General features: G+C 41.1%; 1 protein-coding gene across 3 annotated transcripts in view; it reads left to right on the forward strand.

Moving 5' to 3' along the window:
* LOC118391465 (inactive N-acetylated-alpha-linked acidic dipeptidase-like protein 2) overlaps positions 1-19,720 on the forward strand; it is a 274,308-nt gene that overhangs the window by 110,471 nt on the left and 144,117 nt on the right. For all 3 annotated transcript variants that reach the window (XM_035782903.2, XM_035782893.2, XM_052458412.1), the window contains exon 4: positions 2,783-2,902. In XM_035782903.2, the coding sequence (XP_035638796.1) occupies positions 2,783-2,902 (120 nt within the window). The remainder of the gene's footprint in view (positions 1-2,782; positions 2,903-19,720) is intronic.

Here is a 19,720-nt window from a genome sequence, read left to right on the forward strand (position 1 = left end):
AGGCTGGAAGAAAACAACATCATCAACAACAACAACAGCATTGTAAGGAACGACGCTGCAGAAGAAAAGCAGGTACGGGGAGTTGACATTTAATTTGGAACGGACATGCAACACGACAGGAACAGTGTCAGAACTGGGAAATACAAAGACAGACTACAATCAATGCAGCAGCGGGAACAGAGCTGGGGAACTGACAAATATTGGGAGGTAATAAACAGGTGATTGAGTCCAGGTGAGTTCAATATCGCTGATGCGCGTGACGAGGGAAGGCAGGTGTGCGTAATGATGGTGGCAGGAGTGCGTAATACAGGGCAGCCTGGCGTCCTCAAGCGCCAGGGGGGAAGATCGGAAGCAGGCGTGACAAACATGGGAGTATAACAAGACCATTTTAGCTTGGTAGAGCTGTACATCCTCAGTGGTCAGACGGGGATCCTCCTCAGGGTAATCAGGCTCTGTTTGAAGAATTAATTATAATTGTTTGAGCCATGCAACACATCAATAAACTACAGTGCATTCGGAAAGTATTCAGACCCCTTGACTTTTTCAAAATGTTGCTACGTTACAGCCTTATTCTAAAATTGATTTTTTATTTCCCCCCCTCATCAATCTACACACAATACCCCACAATGACAAAGCATAAACATGTTTTTAGACAACAAAAAAATAAATATACCTTTTAGGTGCCTTTTGGGAAGCTCCAAGTGGGCTTTTGTGTGCCTTTTACTGAGGAGTGGCTTCTTCCATTTACTGAAGAGTGGCTTCCATTTGGCCACTCTACCATAAAGGCCTGGTTGGTAGAGTGCTACAGAAATGGTTGTCCTTTTGGAAGGTTCTCCCATCTCCACAGAGGAACTCTGGACCTCTGTCAGAGTGACCATCGGGTTCTTGGTCACCTCCCTGACCAAGTCCCTTCTCCCCTGATTACTCAGTTTGGCCAGGTGGCCAGCTCAAGATAGAGTCTTAGTGGTTCCAAACTTCTTCCATTTAATAATGTTCTTGAGGACCTTCAATGCTGCAAATCCTTGTCTCGGAGCTCAATTCCTTTGACCTCATGGCTTGGTTTTTGCTCTGACATGCACTGTCAACTGTGGGACCTCATATAGACCGGTGGGTGCCTTTCCGAATCATGGCCAATCAATTGAATTTACCACAGGTGGACTCCAATCAAGTTGTAGAAACATCTCATGGAAACAGGATGCACCTGAGCTCAATTTTAAGTCTCATAGCAAAGGGTCTGAATACTTATGTAAATAAGGTATCATAAAAATGACGTACATTCAGACTTTCTTTATATCACTATCTTTCATCTCACTGTCTCTTTTTAGTGGTGATTTCCATTGATTTGAGATTTGCTCAGAAGGAAATAGTATGACAGTACCTATTTAAAAATGTATGCATGGCCTTGCCTCATTACACTTTCTGTAAGTCATCTTGTGTTAATATTTGATAGCAAGGAAATCTAATTTCATATAGACAATTCAGCCATTGTTTCTGTCAAGCTGGCTCTGGAGAACTGCAGTGTTTTAAATCTGAGTGAGGAGCAGCCAGAGCAGAGCAGGGTAGAGAAAAGAAGGCATACTGCCTCTTCTGGCTCTGATTGTTAACTCCACATAATAGCTTTTTAAATACATGAGCCTGTGCCAGGATGTCTCCTGCTGGACCCAGACCAAACAAAGACATCCAACAAGGGGAATAGATATTCTTACTAATTCAGCAGTACCTCTCTGGACCAGTGGTGTATGAGTACCCCTTCCAGTCTCCCTGTCCACCCCCATCTAAGCCTCAACAGAGTGCCTTGTGAATTTTTACTATACCAAGCTCATATACTGGGACATGCTGATTAATGCAGTGTGTGTTTGTGGAGGTGGGTGATTTTTAGTAAACAATCCCAGTGTTTATAATGTTTGTAATGATCTACTGTTGCATGTGATGCATGGCTCTCATTCTGGTATGATTATGTTACAGTAGATGTGTTCAATTTACATTTCATTGAGAGGGAATTGAATTTGCTCCTCATTCAAGCAGGACATGTTGCCACCCTCTCTGTCTGAGGCATAATAACAGCCCCTGATTGAGGTGGCAATTTAACTCCTCAACATGATAATAGTTCATTATTGGGGGATTTTTGCTACTTTCAATCAGGCTGATGGAAAAACAAACATTGCCTCCCTCATCCACCACATAGGCCAGATGAATAGTGAACGGGGAAGAATTAATCTGGTGTACAGAAGAAATACGCTCAGTGCGGCAAGCAACATTGTTAATTTCATTACCTCTGGAAAGAAAAAAAGAGAATCTCAGTCAGACTAGAAATCTCTCTGTATTTCAATTTGGTGTCTGTTCCGTAGAGTTTAACGGAGCGCTTTTATGATGCAAATGCTGACAAGGATGATAAATCTCCCACTCCCCTGTTCTCCTCATGCAAACGAGATGTACTCTGCTTACCGGCATCGCATTTCATTTGCCCCCAGGCCACATGAAAAATGAATTGGGCCCAGGTAATGCAGCAGGAGAGTCCCACTCAGAAATAGCATCGCTGCTGTGACTCCTCGCTCAACTCCACGACTTTTCTTTAACTTTCAGTCTGGCTCCTCCAGCACACAGACAGACGTTCATTAGTCATTATTGTGCCTTCCAAACCCCGCCACAGGTGTGATTGTGGATGCCATTTGCAAAATGTTTGCACTTATTATTTCCGATTCAGTTGCCATTCATCATTTTTGCCTTTTGTACCAATGGTTTAAAGTAGTCTGATATTTATTTTCTCCTTTCTCCATTTAAGGCGGTAGTAGTGGATGTGCAGTATGGAGGTTTGGAGGACATAAGAAGAGCCAGAACTACAATGAATGTCACCAACCAGATTGCACTATTAAAACTGGGACAAGCACCCTTACTTTACAAGGTAAGAATCAAAGGTTGGACGTCCATCAAATATAATTTTCGATCAATATCTAACAATTTGCTATGTGTTGTGTTGACCCCCAGGGTGATGTCAGTTAGCCTGACGACTCATACTGAATGTAATGCCCCTGCTTTATCTATCGCTGCGTGGAGAAGAAATGATAGTAGGCATAGCGCTTGGCTGGAGCGATGTGGTTGGCTAGCCTGGATAGATGTCAGTGGTCTGAGCAAAAGGATAGTAATATAGCATCTCATAGGATGTTTGCTCGAAAACGGCACTCTCCTCCACAAAGAAAAAATTAAAATATACTAAACCGTTAAAGCAAATGTAATTAAACCTAAAGTCATATTCAATCATGTAAAATGCATTAAATTGGCTAGAATGGAATGACTGGTACTAACTAGTTTGTGTGCGTCATTATGGCTTATTACTTTTAAATAGACCAAATGTAGATTAATGTTCCTGAGCCCTTTGTGATGAAGCCTGTTTAATCTGTGAAGGTGACTTCTGAAGAACTGCTGACTGTGGGGTACAGAAGCTTAATTGTTGTTCATTTTGCATCTCTGTCTTACTACAGTACATGCTAACCACATGTCTATTTGTGTATGTGAGTGTGTGTGTACAGTATATTTGCAAAATATTCAAATATTGTGATCATGTAGTCCCTCCCACCAAAAAACAACTAAACTAAAAACTGTAATGGCCGTTGGTGGAAGAAGGTGAGGACCAAAGCGCAGCACGTGTTCTTAATTTATTAAATAGAACTGAACACTAAATACAAAGTTTCAAAACAATAACAACTGAAACAGCTCCGTCAGGTACAAAACAGAAAGCAACTAACCACAAAACCCATGTGGGCAAGAGCTACCTAAGTATGGTTCTCAATCAGAGACAACGATAGACAGCTGTCCCTGATTGAGAACCATACCCGGCCAAAAACAAAGAAATACAAAAACATAGAAAAAGGAAAATAGAATGCCCACCCTAGTCACGTGACAAAAACTAAACTAAAACAGACCAGTTACCTTTTCATCTCTTGTCCACAACTCAATGACTCATTAATGTTGATTGCACTAGTGCAGTTCCTTTGATTGGGAGGAAGCTCACGCATAATCACACTAATTATAATGTATAATTAAGTGAAAAGGTGTGTTTAGACTTCAGATCAAAACTGAGTATTATCAACATTATTTCATCTATCTACCCATGTCACTGGTTTGGTCATTCAAACAGTACTGCCACAAATCAAATCAAATCTAATTGTATTTGTCACACATACACATGGTTAGCAGATGTTAATGCGAGTGTAGCGAAATGCTTGTGCTTCTAGTTCCGACAATGCAGTAATAACCAACAAGTAATCTAACTAACAATTCCAAAACTACTGTCTTATACACACAAGTGTAAGGGGATAAAGAATATGTACATAAAGATATATGAATGAGTGATGGTACAGAGCGGCATAGACAAGATACAGTAGATGGTATCGAGTACAGTATATACATATGAGATGAGTATGTAAACAAAGTGGCATAGTTAAAGTAGCTAGTGATACATGTATTACATAAAGATGCAGTAGGTGATATAGAGTACAGTATATATGTATACATATGAGATGAATAATGTAGGGTATGTAAACATTATATTAGGTAGCATTGTTTAAAGTGGCTAGTGATATATTTTACATAATTTCCCATCAATTCCCATTATTAAACTGGCTGGAGTTGAGTCATTGTTGGCAGCAGCCACTCAATGTTAGTGGTGGCTGTGTAACAGTCTGATGGCCTTGAGATAGAAGCTGTTTTTCAGTCTCTCGGTCCCAGCTTTGATGCACCTTTACTGACCTCACCTTCTGGATGATAGCGGGGTGAACAGGCAGTGGCTCGGGTGGTTGTTGTCCTTGATGATCTTTATGGCCTTCCTGTAACATCGGGTGGTGTAGGTGTCCTGGAGGGCAGGTAGTTTGCCCCCTGGTGATGCGTTGTGCAGACCTCACTACCCTCTGGAGAGCCTTACGGTTGTGGACGGAGCAGTTGCCGTACCAGGTGGTGATACAGCCCGCCAGGATGCTCTCAATTGTGCATCTGTAGAAGTTTGTGAGTGCTTTTGGTGACAAGCCAAATTTCTTCAGCCTCCTGAGGTTGAAGAGGCGCTGCTGCATCTTCTTCACGATGCTGTCTGTGTGGGTGGACCAATTCAGTTTGTCTGTGATGTGTATGCCGAGGAACTTAAAACTTGCTACCCTCTCCACTACTGTTCCATCGATGTGGATAGGGGGGTGTTCCCTCTGCTGTTTCCTGAAGTCCACAATCATCTCCTTAGTTTTGTTGAGGTTGAGTGTGAGGTTATTTTCCTGACACCACACTCCGAGGGCCCTCACCTCCTCCCTGTAGGCCGTCTCGTCGTTGTTGGTAATCAAGCCTACCACTGTTGTGTCGTCCGCAAACTTGATGATTGAGTTGGAGGCATGCGTGGCCACGCAGTCGTGGGTGAACAGGGAGTACAGGAGAGGGCTCAGAACGCACCCTTGTGGGGCCCCAGTGTTGAGGATCAGCGGGGTGGAGATGTTGTTGCCTACCCTCACCACCTGGGGGCGGCCCGTCAAGAAGTCCAGTACCCAGTTGCACAGGGCGGGGTCGAGACCCAGGGTCACGAGCTTGATGACGAGCTTGGAGGGTACTATGGTGTTAAATGCTGAGCTGTAGTCGATGAACAGCATTCTCACATAGGTATTCCTCTTGTCCAGATGGGTTAGGGCAGTGTGCAGTGTGGTTGAGATTGCATCGTTTTTGGACCTATTTGGGTGGTAAGCAAATTGGAGTGGGTCTAGGGTGTCAGGTAGGGTGGAGGTGATATGGTCCTTGACTAGTCTCTCAAAGCACTTCATGATGACGGAAGTGAGTGCTACGGGGCGGTAGTCGTTTAGCTCAGTTACCTTAACTTTCTTGGGAACAGGAACAATGGTGGCCCTCTTGAAGCATGTGGGAACAGCAGACTGGGATAGGGATTGATTGAATATGTCCGTAAACACACCAGCCAGCTGGTCTGCGCATGCTCTGAGGGCGCGGCTGGGGATGCCGTCTGGGCCTGCAGCCTTGCGAGGGTTAACACGTTTAAATATTTTACTCACCTCGGCTGCAGTGAAGGAGAGTCCGCATGTTTTGGTTGCAGGCCGTGTCAATGGCACTGTATTGTCCTCAAAGCGGGCCAAAAAGTTATTTAGTCTGCCTGGGAGCAAGACATCCTGGTCCGTGACGGGGCTGGTTTTCAGGTGTTTTGACAGAGAGTTCTGTGTTTTATTTGTGTCTCAGTGTCTTTCATCTATTACAATGATAATTTGTAACTCTCTATTTTTACCTAAGATGGATGTTCAGTATCTGATTGCTCCACGGACATGTAGGAATTCTCAAAGAGACTGTGAATAGAGTTGAACCACATCCAATAACCGAGCCATGCCAATGTCAGTCCAATGTCAGTCCAATGTCAGTCCAATGTCAGGTTGATGGTTTACTGATAATGACACATTATTCATTATGATTAATGCAATGGAAGGGTTCCTTTTTGTATGTTTGATTTTTGACAATGCTTTGAATTCAGAGAATGTAGCCTAGTGATCAATTGTAGCTTTAAGTACAATATTTATTGCACCAGCAGGTCCGTTTTATTAAATGTTTTTACTCTTTTAAAAAAGATGAACCATAAACGTACTGCATCTTTTTTTAATCACTTGAGTTACCTTGTTTCAGGACTGATGGTAGCCTGTTTGTTCTGTGTTACCTTGTTATTGTTGTTGTGGTATTCCGTCTGGAAAACAAGTGCCACAATATTTACTTTGCACAATGGACTATTTTGAGAGAAAAGTAGCAGGATCAGTAAATGGGGTCCACATTGTGACCTTAAATTTGAGCGCTTAGTTTACTGATGCATTTGGAGGATATTCTCACAATCTCATTGCTCTGTAATCAACCAAAATGAACTGTGCCTGCTTTGTTTAATGTTGGGGTGTTACTAGGAGATTAAGAATAAGCATCTCATCATATCCAGCACTGTGAAAGTGTTTACCCTTTTCGCCTCTCTGAGCAGCCCATTTGCATCGAGTACCTTGATTTCATCTGTTTTCCTCCAGATGCAACATCATTTAGAGTGCTGTATCTTTGTTTACCTAACATGCCCCCAATTTTTGGTGCTCTCCACTCAAAACATCACACATGTTGGTGTCGTTATTGATTTTCACAGACTAGTTACAACCTCATTGATAAATGTGACCAATCGCCTTTATGTAGCAAAATCTGAAATTGTGTTTTTTACATTGGATAAAAGCAGAGACACAGAGCTACAAAATGATATATCATACACTGTATTTGAGGAACAATGAGAAAGTCATTCTGCTTTGAAAGTTGATAAACTTGTAACCTCACTTTTGAGAAAATGGACTTTGAATTGTTTTGTTACCTACTGGAGAGCTCTTCTTTGTCTACACCCAATTCGGCATCGTTCACACCCTCTTAAGCTTTAGCTCCACCAATCTCTTTATGGGTTGAGCCAAGCATTCTGTCCTAACAACAGCAGTCAAGCACCCAAGCTAACTGGCTAACTGTTGTAGCAAGCTAGCTTGCTAAACAATGAACCATAATCACAACTCAGGACGTTAGTACCCTACATAAATCTGCAGGTACCTAACCAACCAGGTTCAATGTTAGCTAGATAACATTAGGCTATAACAAGCAAAGCAAATGGCTCTGAGATACGAATAATAAGATCATACACATAACGCTAGCTAGCGGGCCGGCCGGCCAGCTAACGTTAGCTTGCTAGCTAACAGTTCACTTTAACTTGAAATTAAAATACTACATATCAAAATTAGAAATGTATAATATCTGAAAATGTAGCTAGTTTGACTTACCTGTATACATCATGGCTGGATGCTTCTCCCTGTCACGGATGCCATTGTTGCCCTTAGTTTGAAGATGTAATCCGGAGACAGGTGTTTTCTCCATCTCCTTAGCTATCATACTCTAATTCCACTCATTTCAAAATTAGGTCCTCCAGAAAGTGGAGAGCAACACTTGTGCAGTTCTACTAAGCAATATATATATATTTTAAAGCCACGTTAGACAGGATTACCTCCACATACTAACCAGCTCAAATAGACAGAGCGTGCTATATGGCAGACCAATCCGAACTCACCTCTCAGCAAGTCCAACCCACTCATTATCTCAGCCAATCATGGCTAGTGGGAAGGTTGCTGTCGTTTTCTGTGGCTAAACCAACTAGGCTTGTAATTTAGCAATTGTATTCATATTCTCAGATGGCATACAAGTTTGTTATTAAGGCACATGAAAGTTCACATGTTTGAGAAGGCATTACTGCCAAAAAACGCATTTTGATTAAAAAAAATGTAAAAATATTACGTTCAAATGGCTCTCGTGTGAGGTAGTGACCCGCGACAAATGCCAGCAACATACGCTCTCCTGTCTTTTACTGTCGAATACCTTGTGTTTCGTAATCTCATAATTAGCAAAGGTTGATTGACTTATTTGAGGTGTTTTCAATCTGAGATGCTGTGGCTGGGCTAATAGCTTCCTGATCAGTACCTAGCCACTCATTGTGTTATCCTCTAACTGTGAGCTAGGACTGTTGCCTTAGTGATATACACAGTATAGTGGATATTATGTACATCTAATTTCAGGAAGCTATGGCAATGTAATTTATTTCTAGTTTTCTACACACATGTATATATAAAAATGGAAATAACTTATTTACATAAATATTCAGACCCTTTGATATAAGACTCGAAATTGAGCTCAGGTGCATTCTGTTTCCATTGATCATCCATGAGATGTTTCTACAACTTGATTGGACTCCATCTGTGGCAAATTCAATTGATTGGACATGATTTGGAAAGGCACACACCTGTCTATATAAGGTCCCACAGTTGACAGTGCATGTCAGAGCAAAAACCAAGGCATGAGGTTGAAGGAATTGTTTGTAGTGCTCTGAGACAGGATTGTGTTGAGACACACACCTGGGGAAGGGTACCAAAGAATTTCTACAACATTGAAGGTCCCCAAGAACACACTGGCCTCCATTATTCTTACACAGAAAAAGCTTAGAACCACCAAGACTTCCTAGAGCTGGCCGCCTGGCCAAACTGAGCAATTGGGGACGAAGTGCCTTGGTCAGGGAGATGACCAAGAACCCGATGGTCACTCTGACAGAGCTCCAGAGTTCCTCTGTTGAGATGGGAGAACCTTCCAGAAGGATAGGCATCTGGAGCACTCCACCAATCAGGCCTTTATGAGTGACCAGACGGAAGTCCCTCCTCAGTAAAAGGCACATGACAGCCCACTTGGTTTGTCAAATGGCACCTAAAGGACTCTCAGACCATGAGAAACAAGATTCTTTGGTCTGATGAAACCAAGATTGAACTCTTTGGCCTGAATGCCAAGTGTCACATCTGTAGGAAACCTGGCACCATCCATACAGTGAAGCATGGTTGTGGCAGCATCATGCTGTGGGGATGTTTTTTTGCTGTAGGAACTGGGAGACTCGTCAGGATCGAGGGAAAGATGAACAGAGCAAAGTACAGAGAGATCCTTGATGAAAACCTGCTCCAGAGCACTCATGACCTCAGACTGGGGCGAATGTTCACCTTCTAACAGGACAATGACCCTAAGAACACAGCCAAGACAACGCAGGAGTGGCTTCGGGATATGTCTCTGGATGTCCTTGACAGCCCAGACTTGAACCTGATTGAACATCTCTGGAGAGACCTAAAAAATAACTGTGCAGCAATGCTCCCCATCCAACCTGACCGAGCTTGAAAGGATCTGCAGAGAAGAATAGGAGAAACTCCCCAAATACAGGTGTGCCAAGTTTGTAGCATTATATCCAAGAAGACTCAAGGCTGTAATTCCTTCCAAAGGTGCTTCGACAAAGTTAGCAAACATTTCTGAAAACCTGTTTCTGCTTTGTCATTATGGGGTATTGTGTGTTGATTGATTTTGAGACAAAAACAATTTAATACATTGTAGAATAACCTAACAAAATGTGGATAAAGTCCAGGTGTCTGAATACTTTCTGAATGCACTGTATGTAGACCGCCATTCGGGAGTTCCCTGACAATATAAAAGCAACACAAAATCAGGTAAATGCCACTTCCAGTCTCTGACTGAACAGCACATAATATCGACCTTTGCATCATTTAACATCTTGTTTAAACTCTAATGATACACACAACACTTTGGCATAATTTGTTTGGGAAGGAATATTGATCTTTAACAGTGAGTGCACACCAGTGGATGCTGCTGAGGGGAGGACGGCTCATAAAAATGGCTGGAATGGAGTCAATGAAATGGTATCAAACACGTGCTTTCCTAGTGGTTGATACAATTCCATTGACTCCATTCCAGCCATTATTATCAGCCATCCTCCCCTCAGCAGCCTCCACTTGTGCACATTCAGTCCATGAGGATCAGTTTTAACAGTAGAGTACAACATGATAGCATAAAACTCAACAGGAAATATTAGAAATGTACTCTATGTTCAATTGTTTTACTAGTGTATTCACTTATGTTCGCACAGTATTTTATAACAACGGCTTAAAAATGTTCCACTTCATCATGTACTTGCAGCAATTCTTGCAGTGCTATCTTCTCAAAATCAAGTTCTATTTGGTGTTATTGCTGACTTTCATAGACCACTTACAGCCTGATTGAAAAATGTATCATATTTCATTATATGTAAAAATGTTGTTTACGCCACAGTAATTGTACTTTCATTTACTGGAAAATAGTCTGGCTTCTACCTTGCCATTTATAAAGCTTTATTTATTCATCAGAGGTGTAATAATCCTGAGATTCTGAGCTAAAAGCTTCCTGATCAGTATCCCATTCACGTGTTATCCACTATAGATGTAGGATCTTAATTTGATCACTCTTTTGTTGCTTAGAATTGTCCTGCACTACAGGAAATGCTGAGCAGCTTTGTGATTTACATAAATCCACTGAAACCCCACACTAAAACACAGTTACAGTATTGCACTTTTTATGTGTCCTACTTTTGGCCAGCTAATAGCCTAACCACCTATCAAGCAACATTATGGATTAAACGTTAAAGTAATTTTGTGGCAGGATTATTTTGTTGTGACAATATACACTCAGTGGCCAGTTTATTAGCTACACCCATCTGGTACCGGGTCGAACCACCCTTTGCTTCCTGAACAGTCAGAATTCTTTGGGGACTCATGCTGCTTATGCCAAATCTTGACTCTGCCACCAGCATGACACAACAGGAACCGGGATTCGTTGAACCAGGCAATGTTTTTCTACTCCTCAATTGTCCAGTGTTGGTGATCCACTGGAGCCACTTCTTCTTGTTTTTAGCTGATAGGAGCGGAACCCAGTGTGGTCATCTGCTGCAATAGCCCATCTGTGACCAAGGACCGACGAGTTGTGCGTTCCGAGATGCCGTTCTGCACACCACTGTTGTACTGCGCCGTTATTTGATTGTTTGTGGCACGCCTGTTAGCCTGAACGATTCATGCCATTCTCCTTCGACCTGCCTCATCAACTAGCTGTTTTTGCACAGAGGACTGCCGCTGACTGGATGTTTTTTTTGTCACACTATTCTCTGTAAACCCTAGACAATGCGGTGTGTGAAAAGCCAAGGAGGCCGGCCGTCTCTGAGATACTGGAACCGGCACACCTGGCACTGACGGTCAAAACTATGCTCAAAGTTGCTTCGGTCACTTGTTTTGCCCATTCCAACGATCAATCATACAGTAACCGAATGCCTCAATGCCTGTCTGCCTGCTTTATATAGCAAGCCATGGCCACGTGACTCACTGTCTGTAGGAGCCAACCATTTTCATGAATGGGGTGGTGTACCTAATACACTGGCCACTGACTGTAGGTCAAATTTAAGATCCTACATCTGTGGGAGGACTGTTATATACCATATGGTGTGGTGGATGGGATAGCATTGGACAGGTGCAGAATGTACAGATACTGTATGCACTTTGATCATACTACAGAGCCTGTGAGAGGTATAGTAGTTCATGCTGTGTCAAGCCTCCTTTCTGACAAAAGCAAGTTAACAGGCAAAATTATATTGATGTTTGGATCATTTAACATCTTGTTTGAATTCTAATGACACACACAACACATCATTTGCTAGGGAAGGATAATAGATTTTTAAAGTGACTGCCCGCTCATACGCCATAAGGTTCTATTCTATACTCACCCTATTGGATAATCATAACGCAACATAACAATCTACAATGTTTAGATGTTTTTAATAAACACTAAAGAGTCCTTATCAAGCTGATCATGCACTATGGTAGATGACACAGATGGGAAGCCCCATTGATATCTCTCCACCAGCATTTTCCCTTGTCATGTAAGGGTCAGATATACAGTCGGGTCCATAATTATTGGCACCCTTGATAAAGATTAGCAAAAAAGACTGTATGAAATAATACAAATACTGAGCTATATTGAATACTCAATTAAAAAATATTTATATTATTTCATACTAAAACAACTGCCTTGTGAAAAAATATGTTGTTTAAAGGGGCAATCGGCAGTTTCTACATCTATTTTTCGACTTACCAATTAATGATATGTGTACCCATTGATTCTTGAAGAATAACTTATAAATGGCTCATGAGCTTACAGTAGCTTAATTATCTCTTAAGGATTGTACACTTTTTTTCAATTTTCACCTGACATACCCAAATCTAACTGCCTGTAGCACAGGACCAAAAGCAAGGATATGCATATTCTTGATACCATTTGAAAGGAATCCTTAGACGTTTGTGGAAATGTGACATTAATGTAGGAGAATAACACACTAGATCTGGTAAAAGATAATACAAACCAAAAAACATGAGTAAGTCTGCCATGAGTTTGCCCAAATGTGCCGAATTGGTCAATTGATTCATTTTCAAGTACATAACTAAAGAAAACATACACAAATGCTATGGTAATAAAAAATGTAAGTTTACACACTCCCAGGTATGTCATACATGATGGATCATTAGCTTATACACTAACTTTCACACATCTAGATGACCAGATGGGGTGGGTGTGGAGCCAGAGACAGCAGAGGGGTCAAACTGTAGACCCCAGTTCCTACAACATAAAAATGGATTTTATCAAACAAAACTATGCTACATTTTATCTCTGGGACGATGACAAATCAGTGCAAGATTACTGAATGTAGGTACATTATTTACCTTCAGAGGTGAATGTAACAAACCAGTTGCCGTGATAAATGTTGTTGTTGTGCACTCTCATCAAACAATAGCATGGTATTTGTTTCACTGTAATAGCTACTGTTAATTGGACACTGCACGGTATCACAACTGTCCGTGATTGGGAGTCCCATAGGGCGGCGCACAATTGGCCCAGCGTCGCCCGGGTTTGGCCGGTGTAGGTCGTCATAATTAAGCATTGGTTCTTAACTGAGTTGCCGAGTTAAATAAAGGTTAAATCAAAATTACAAATTAAAATCAGAACCCAACATATAAACTTGTTTTACTTCAATGTTTGTAAACAAAGTAAATGTAAACAAACACTCTATAGGCCAAAATAAAAATTAAAACTATAATTTTGGTATCATGGATGGTAAGTCCTTGCATCTATAGCTGTGTCAATGAATTTGAGAGTGATTACATTTCTCCAACCCCATCCCTCAGCTTTTTACCGTAAACAATGGTGGGTTGTTTCGTAAACAGTGGTGGATTGTTTTTTTGTTATTGCTTCATCTGCTGATTGGCCAACTAGTAAAACATAGATTTTTTAAGATATGGGTCAAAATGATTGAAAACCTGTGGTTTGAATTGAAGAAGAAAGTCCATAAGCACAGATGAATAATATCAAGGATCTGGAAATATTCTGTATGGAGAAATGGTCTAAGATCCCTCCCAACGTGTTCTGCAATCTCATAAAAAGAAAAAGACTCACTGTTGTTATCCTCGCAAGGTGAGCCCACTGGGTAAAAACTGATTGATTCAACTTTTTTTCCACGTCATTTCAACAAAATAAATCTGTGTTTTGATGTTGAATCAACATGGTAAACATGGTAAAGTCTGTTTAGTTGGCGCCACCGATTCGAGTAATCCTCTCGTTCAACTTGCAGAGAAACGAATCCGAAAATCTACCCCTAAACTTTGTTTCAACAAGTCAAAATCTGTTTCTATTTACTCCTCAGATACCCTAAACTATTATTTATTGCAGAAAGAAGTATGTTCAATAGGAAACCGATTTAGCAGGTGCGTAATGTCTTCATGGTGTGCTAAAACTGATATTTCTTATTTGTTTTTGAAGTTACAAGCCTGAAACCTTGACCATGGACTGCTGACACCCTGTGGAAGCCATAGGAAATGCATCCAGGGAGCTAATTCTCAATATGACCTTTCTCTTGCATTTCTAAGAGGATGGTCTCTCAAAACAAAATGTATCTGGTTGGTGTTTCTTTGGATTTTCTCCTACCATATCTATTGTGTTATATTCTCCTACATTATTTTTAACATTTCTACACACTTCAAGGTGTTTTCTTTCCAATGGTACCAATTATATGCATATCCTGGCTTCAGGGCCTGAGATACAGGCAGTTTACTTTGGGCACGTCATTCAGACAGGAAGTGGAGAAAAAAAGGTGGCTTAGCCCTAAACAGGGGTGGCAATAATTTTGACCCCTATCTTTTTGAGATTTTTTTATGACTTGTTAAACAAAATCTCTTTCTCTGAGAAATTGTATTATTAGAATAAAACAATATAGTTTCCCCCAAAAAATGTATCATACAATATAGCTCAGGATTTGTGTGATTTCTTTTTAGACAGTATTTTTTTGCTCATCTTTATCAAAGGTGCCACTGATTTATGGACCCCACTGTATCTAAGCCTCACTTCCAGGCTGTGATTACCATTCATTGGCAGCTTCTCTCTCATTAGCCCCAGACAATGAGCTCTAAATGATTGAACATGTAGGATGCTTGTCTTCGAACACCCAACACCAGAGATGTGATTAGATTGTGAAGCCTGCAGTATCAGGTGGAATTGGCACGTTGCATGGCAAGGGTTATATGCATTTATGTCCAATGCCCTCATGGACTGAGAAATGTGTGAAGGTTCCGTGCTTGACTTTACGGTCCTTTCCTCCCAATGCCATTCTTAAACAGTGAGAGTAAATGGCAGATATAATAGAAGTGGTCCTTTCTATCTATATTAGGTACATGTACATGTACATGGACTAATAGATGTCGATGTCTGTTCATTTGTGGTTCTGGTGAATGATGGAGAGGGAGAACTAATGTTCACATTGCAAAGTAATGCAGAGTGCTGCATTAAAGTATCCTGATTTACCATTTCAATGAGACAGGCAGTCTGGGTTTAGAGTTCGCACTCAATTTGTGCCAATGAGAGCAATTACAGACAAAGTGCACAGCTTTCAGGTATGTTAAATTATGCTTCACAGGTTGAAGTAGTACCAAGAGATCATATGTAGTCATTCTAATACTTATTAATGCAACCATAAGGAGACTTGCATATGTTTTCTTTCTTTCTCATTCTTATGGTGAAGGAATATCCTTGGTAACTTATTATTATTAAAACATTTTTTTAGGGGGTAGATCAGCATTAATATTGCAGATAGATTGTAGCTTCCATTAATTTAATTATCTGTATCATTTCCAATCCCCAATATATTTTGTTGTAAATATATACCGTGCATTCAGAAAGTATTCATGCCCCTTGACTTTCTCAACATTTTGTTACGTCACAGCCTTATTCTAAAACAGATTAAATTGTTATTTTCCCGCAGCAATCTACACACAATACCCCATAATGACAAAGCAAAAACAGATTTTTAGACATTTTTGCAAATTAATAAAAAAATACAAACTTAAATATTACATTTAAAATTTAAGTCGGAAGTTTACATGAAAGACAGGGTCCTTAAAAAGGGATGTTTATTTTTTTGCTGAGTACTGTACATACATACATACATACATACATACATACATACATACATACATACATACATACATACATACATACATACATACATACATACATACATACATACACCCATATATTAGTGGGGCAAAAAAAGTATTTAGTCAGCCACCAATTGTGCAAGTTCTCCCACTTAAAAAGATGAGAGAGGCCTGTACTTTTCATCATAGGTACACTTCAACTATGACAGACTAAATGAGAAAAAAATCCAGAAAATCACATTGTGGGATTTTTTATGAATTTATTAGCAAATTATGGTGGAAAATAAGTATTTGGTCAATAACAAAAGTTTATCTCAATACTTTGTTATGTACCCTTTGTTGGCAATGACAGAAGTCAAACGTTTTCTGTAAGTCTTCACAAGGTTTTCACACACTGTTGCTGGTATTTTGGCCCATTCCTCCATGCAGATCTCCTCTAGAGCAGTGATGTTTTGGGGCTGTTGCTGGGCAACACGGACTTTCAACTCCCTCCAAAGATTTTCTATGGGGTTGAGATCTGGAGACTGGCTAGGCCACTCCAGGACCTTAAAATGCTTCTTACGAAGCCACTCTTTCGTTGCCCGGGCGGTGTGTTTGGGATCATTGTCATGCTGAAAGACCCAGCCACGTTTAATCTTCAATGCCCTTGCTGATGGAAGGAGGTTTTCACTCAAAATCTCACGATACATGGCCCCATTCATTCTTTCCTTTACACGGATCAGTCGTCCTGGTCCCTTTGCAGAAAAACAGCCCCAAAGCATGATGTTTCCACCCCCATGCTTCACAGTAGGTATGGTGTTCTTTGGATGCAACTCAGCATTCTTTGTCCTCCAAACCCGACGAGTTGAGTTTTTACCAAAAAGTTATATTTTGGTTTCATCTAACCATATGACATTCTCCCAATCTTCTTCTGGATCATCCAAATGCTCTCCAGCAAACTTCAGATGGGCCTGGACATGTACTGGTTTAAGCAGGGGGACACGTCTGGCACTGCAGGATTTGAGTCCCTGGCGGCGTAGTGTGTTACTGATGGTAGGCTTTGTTACTTTGGTCCCAGCTCTCTGCAGGTCATTCACTAGGTCCCCCCGTGTGGTTCTGGGATTTCTGCTCACCGTCCTTGTGATGATTTTGACCCCACGGGGTGAGATCTTGCCCCAGATCGAGGGATATTATCAGTGGTCTTGTATGTCTTCCATTTCCTAATAATTGCTCCCATAGTTGATTTCTTCAAACCAAGATGCTTATCTATTGCAGATTCAGTCTTCCCAGCCTGGTGCAGGTCTACAATTTTGTTTCTGGTGTCCTTTGAAAGCTCTTTGGTCTTGGCCATAGTGGAGTTTGGAGTGTGACTGTTTGAGGTTGTGGACAGGTGTCTTTTATACTGATAACAAGTTCAAACAGGTGCCATTAATACAGGTAACGAGTGGAGGACAGAGGAGCCTCTTAAAGAAGAAGTTACAGGTCTGTGAGAGCCAGAAATCTTGCTTGTTTGTAGGTGACCAAATACTTATTTTCCACCATAATTTGCAAATTAATTCATTAAAAATCCTACAATGTAATTTTGTCTGTCATAGTTGAAGTGTCATGATGAAAATTACAGCCCTCTCTCATCTTATATATATATATATATATATAGTAAAAATTCCCTGTCTTAGGTCAGTTAGGATCACCACTTTATTTTAAGAAAGTGAAATGTCAGAATAATAGTACAGAGAATTATTTATTTCAGCTTTCTTTCATCACATTCCCAGTGGGTCAGAAGTTTACATACACTCAATTAGTAGCATTGCCTTTAAATAGTTTAACTTGGGGCAAATGTTTTGGGTAGCCTTCCACAAGCTTCCCACAATAAGTTGGGTGAATTTTGGCCCATTCCTCCTGACAGAGCTGGTGTAACTGAGTCAGGTTTGTTGGCCTCCTTGCTCGCACGCACGTGCTTTTTTAGTTTTGCCCATAACATTTTATATAGGTTTAAGGTCAAGGCTTTGTGATGGCGACTCAAATACCTTGACTTTGTTGTCCTTAAGCCATGTTGCCACAACTTTAGAAGTCTGCTTGGGGTCATTGTTCATTTGGAAGACCAACAACACGGAGTTACACATGGAATAAACAAAACATACAGTCAATAATACAGTAGAACAAAAGAAAACATAAAGTCTATATACCGTAATTGCTGGACTATTAAGCGCACCTGAATATAAACCGCACCCACTGAATTATTAAAAAATATGTATTTTGTACATAAATAAGCCGCACATGTTTATAAGCCTCAGATGCCTATCGGTACATTGAAACAAATGAACTTTACACAGCCTTTAAATGAAACACGGCTTGTAACAAAAATAAATAGCCTTTAACGAAACACGGCTTGTAATAAAAATTAAACAGTAGCCTACCAAGAAAGTCATTGGTCACTATCTTCCTCCTCCTGTGCACTGAAACCACTGAAGTCATCTCCTTCGGTGTCGGAGTTGAATAGCCTCAGAATTTCTTCATCCGATGTTGGATCGTTTTCATTGTTGCTCTCGTCACTTTCATCTGGAGGCAAATACCCCGCTGAGCTCATGCTACCCCTTCAACACGCAGCAGTCCAGCCTTTCGAAACCGTGGATTTTTTGACAATGCTCCACGCTGTCAGGACCCACTGGCAGACTTGACCATAAGTTGCTCTTCGCATGGGGCCCGTTTTGGTGAAGGATTTCTCCCCACTTGTCCTCCAAGCCTCCCACTGAACACGGAGCACCACCTTAAATGCACGATTTACACTGATGTCGAGTGGCTGCAAATACTTTGGGCCATCTGCTTTTCTTTCCTCTGAAAGCTTTTGTTGTCTTTTTGCAGTTCCTCACGCTGCTGTTTCCAACGTCTTATCATCGACTCATTAAGGCCAAGCTCCCGTGCAGCAGCTCTATTTCCTTTTCCAACAGCCAGATTTATCGCCTTCAACTTGAAAGCTGCATCATATGCATTTCTCTGTGTCTTTGCCATGACGAGGGTGACAAAATTACTACCGTAATCAGAATGATGGGAAGTTTGAGCGCGCTCGATTTACGTCACATTATGTGACGGTGCTCAGTGTTTTGGCGGCATGAATCTTGTGAAAGCGGGAAAAATCCATAAATTAGCCGCGTCATTGTATAAACCGTGAGGTTCAAAGCGTGGGAATAAAGTAGCGGCTTATAGTCCGGAAATTACGGTACAGTGAGTGCAAATGAGGTAAGTTAAGGAAATAAATAGGCTATGATGGCGAAGTAATTACAATATAGCAATTAAACACTGGAATGGTAGATCAGCAGAAAATGAATGTGCAGGTTGAGATACTGGGGTGCAAAGGAGCAAAATAAATAAATAAATACCAGTATGGGGGATGAGGTAAGTAGATAGATGGGCTGTTTACAGATGGGCTATTTACAGGTGCAGTGATCTGTGAGCTGCTCTGACAGCTGGTGCTTAAAGCTAGTGAGGGAGATGTGAGTCTCCAGCTTCAGAGACCAGTGAGCTGAGATAAGGCAGGGCTTTGCCTAGCATTTACTTGTAGATAACCTGTAGCCAGTGGGTTTGGCGACGAGTATGAAGCGAGGGCCAACCAACGAGAGCGTACAGGTCGCAATGGTGGGTAGTGTATGGGGCTTTGGTGACAAAACGGATGGCACTGTGATAGACTGCATCCAGTTTGTTGAGTAGAGTGTTGGAGGCTATTTTATAGATGACATCACCGAAGTCAAGGATCGGTAGGATGGTCAGTTTTACGATTGTATGTTTGGCAGCATGAGTGAAGGACGCTTTGTTGCGATATAGGAAGCAAATTCTAGATTCAA

Source organism: Oncorhynchus keta, chromosome 1 (genome assembly GCF_023373465.1).
Source record: "Oncorhynchus keta strain PuntledgeMale-10-30-2019 chromosome 1, Oket_V2, whole genome shotgun sequence".
Classification (NCBI taxonomy): domain Eukaryota; kingdom Metazoa; phylum Chordata; class Actinopteri; order Salmoniformes; family Salmonidae; genus Oncorhynchus; species Oncorhynchus keta.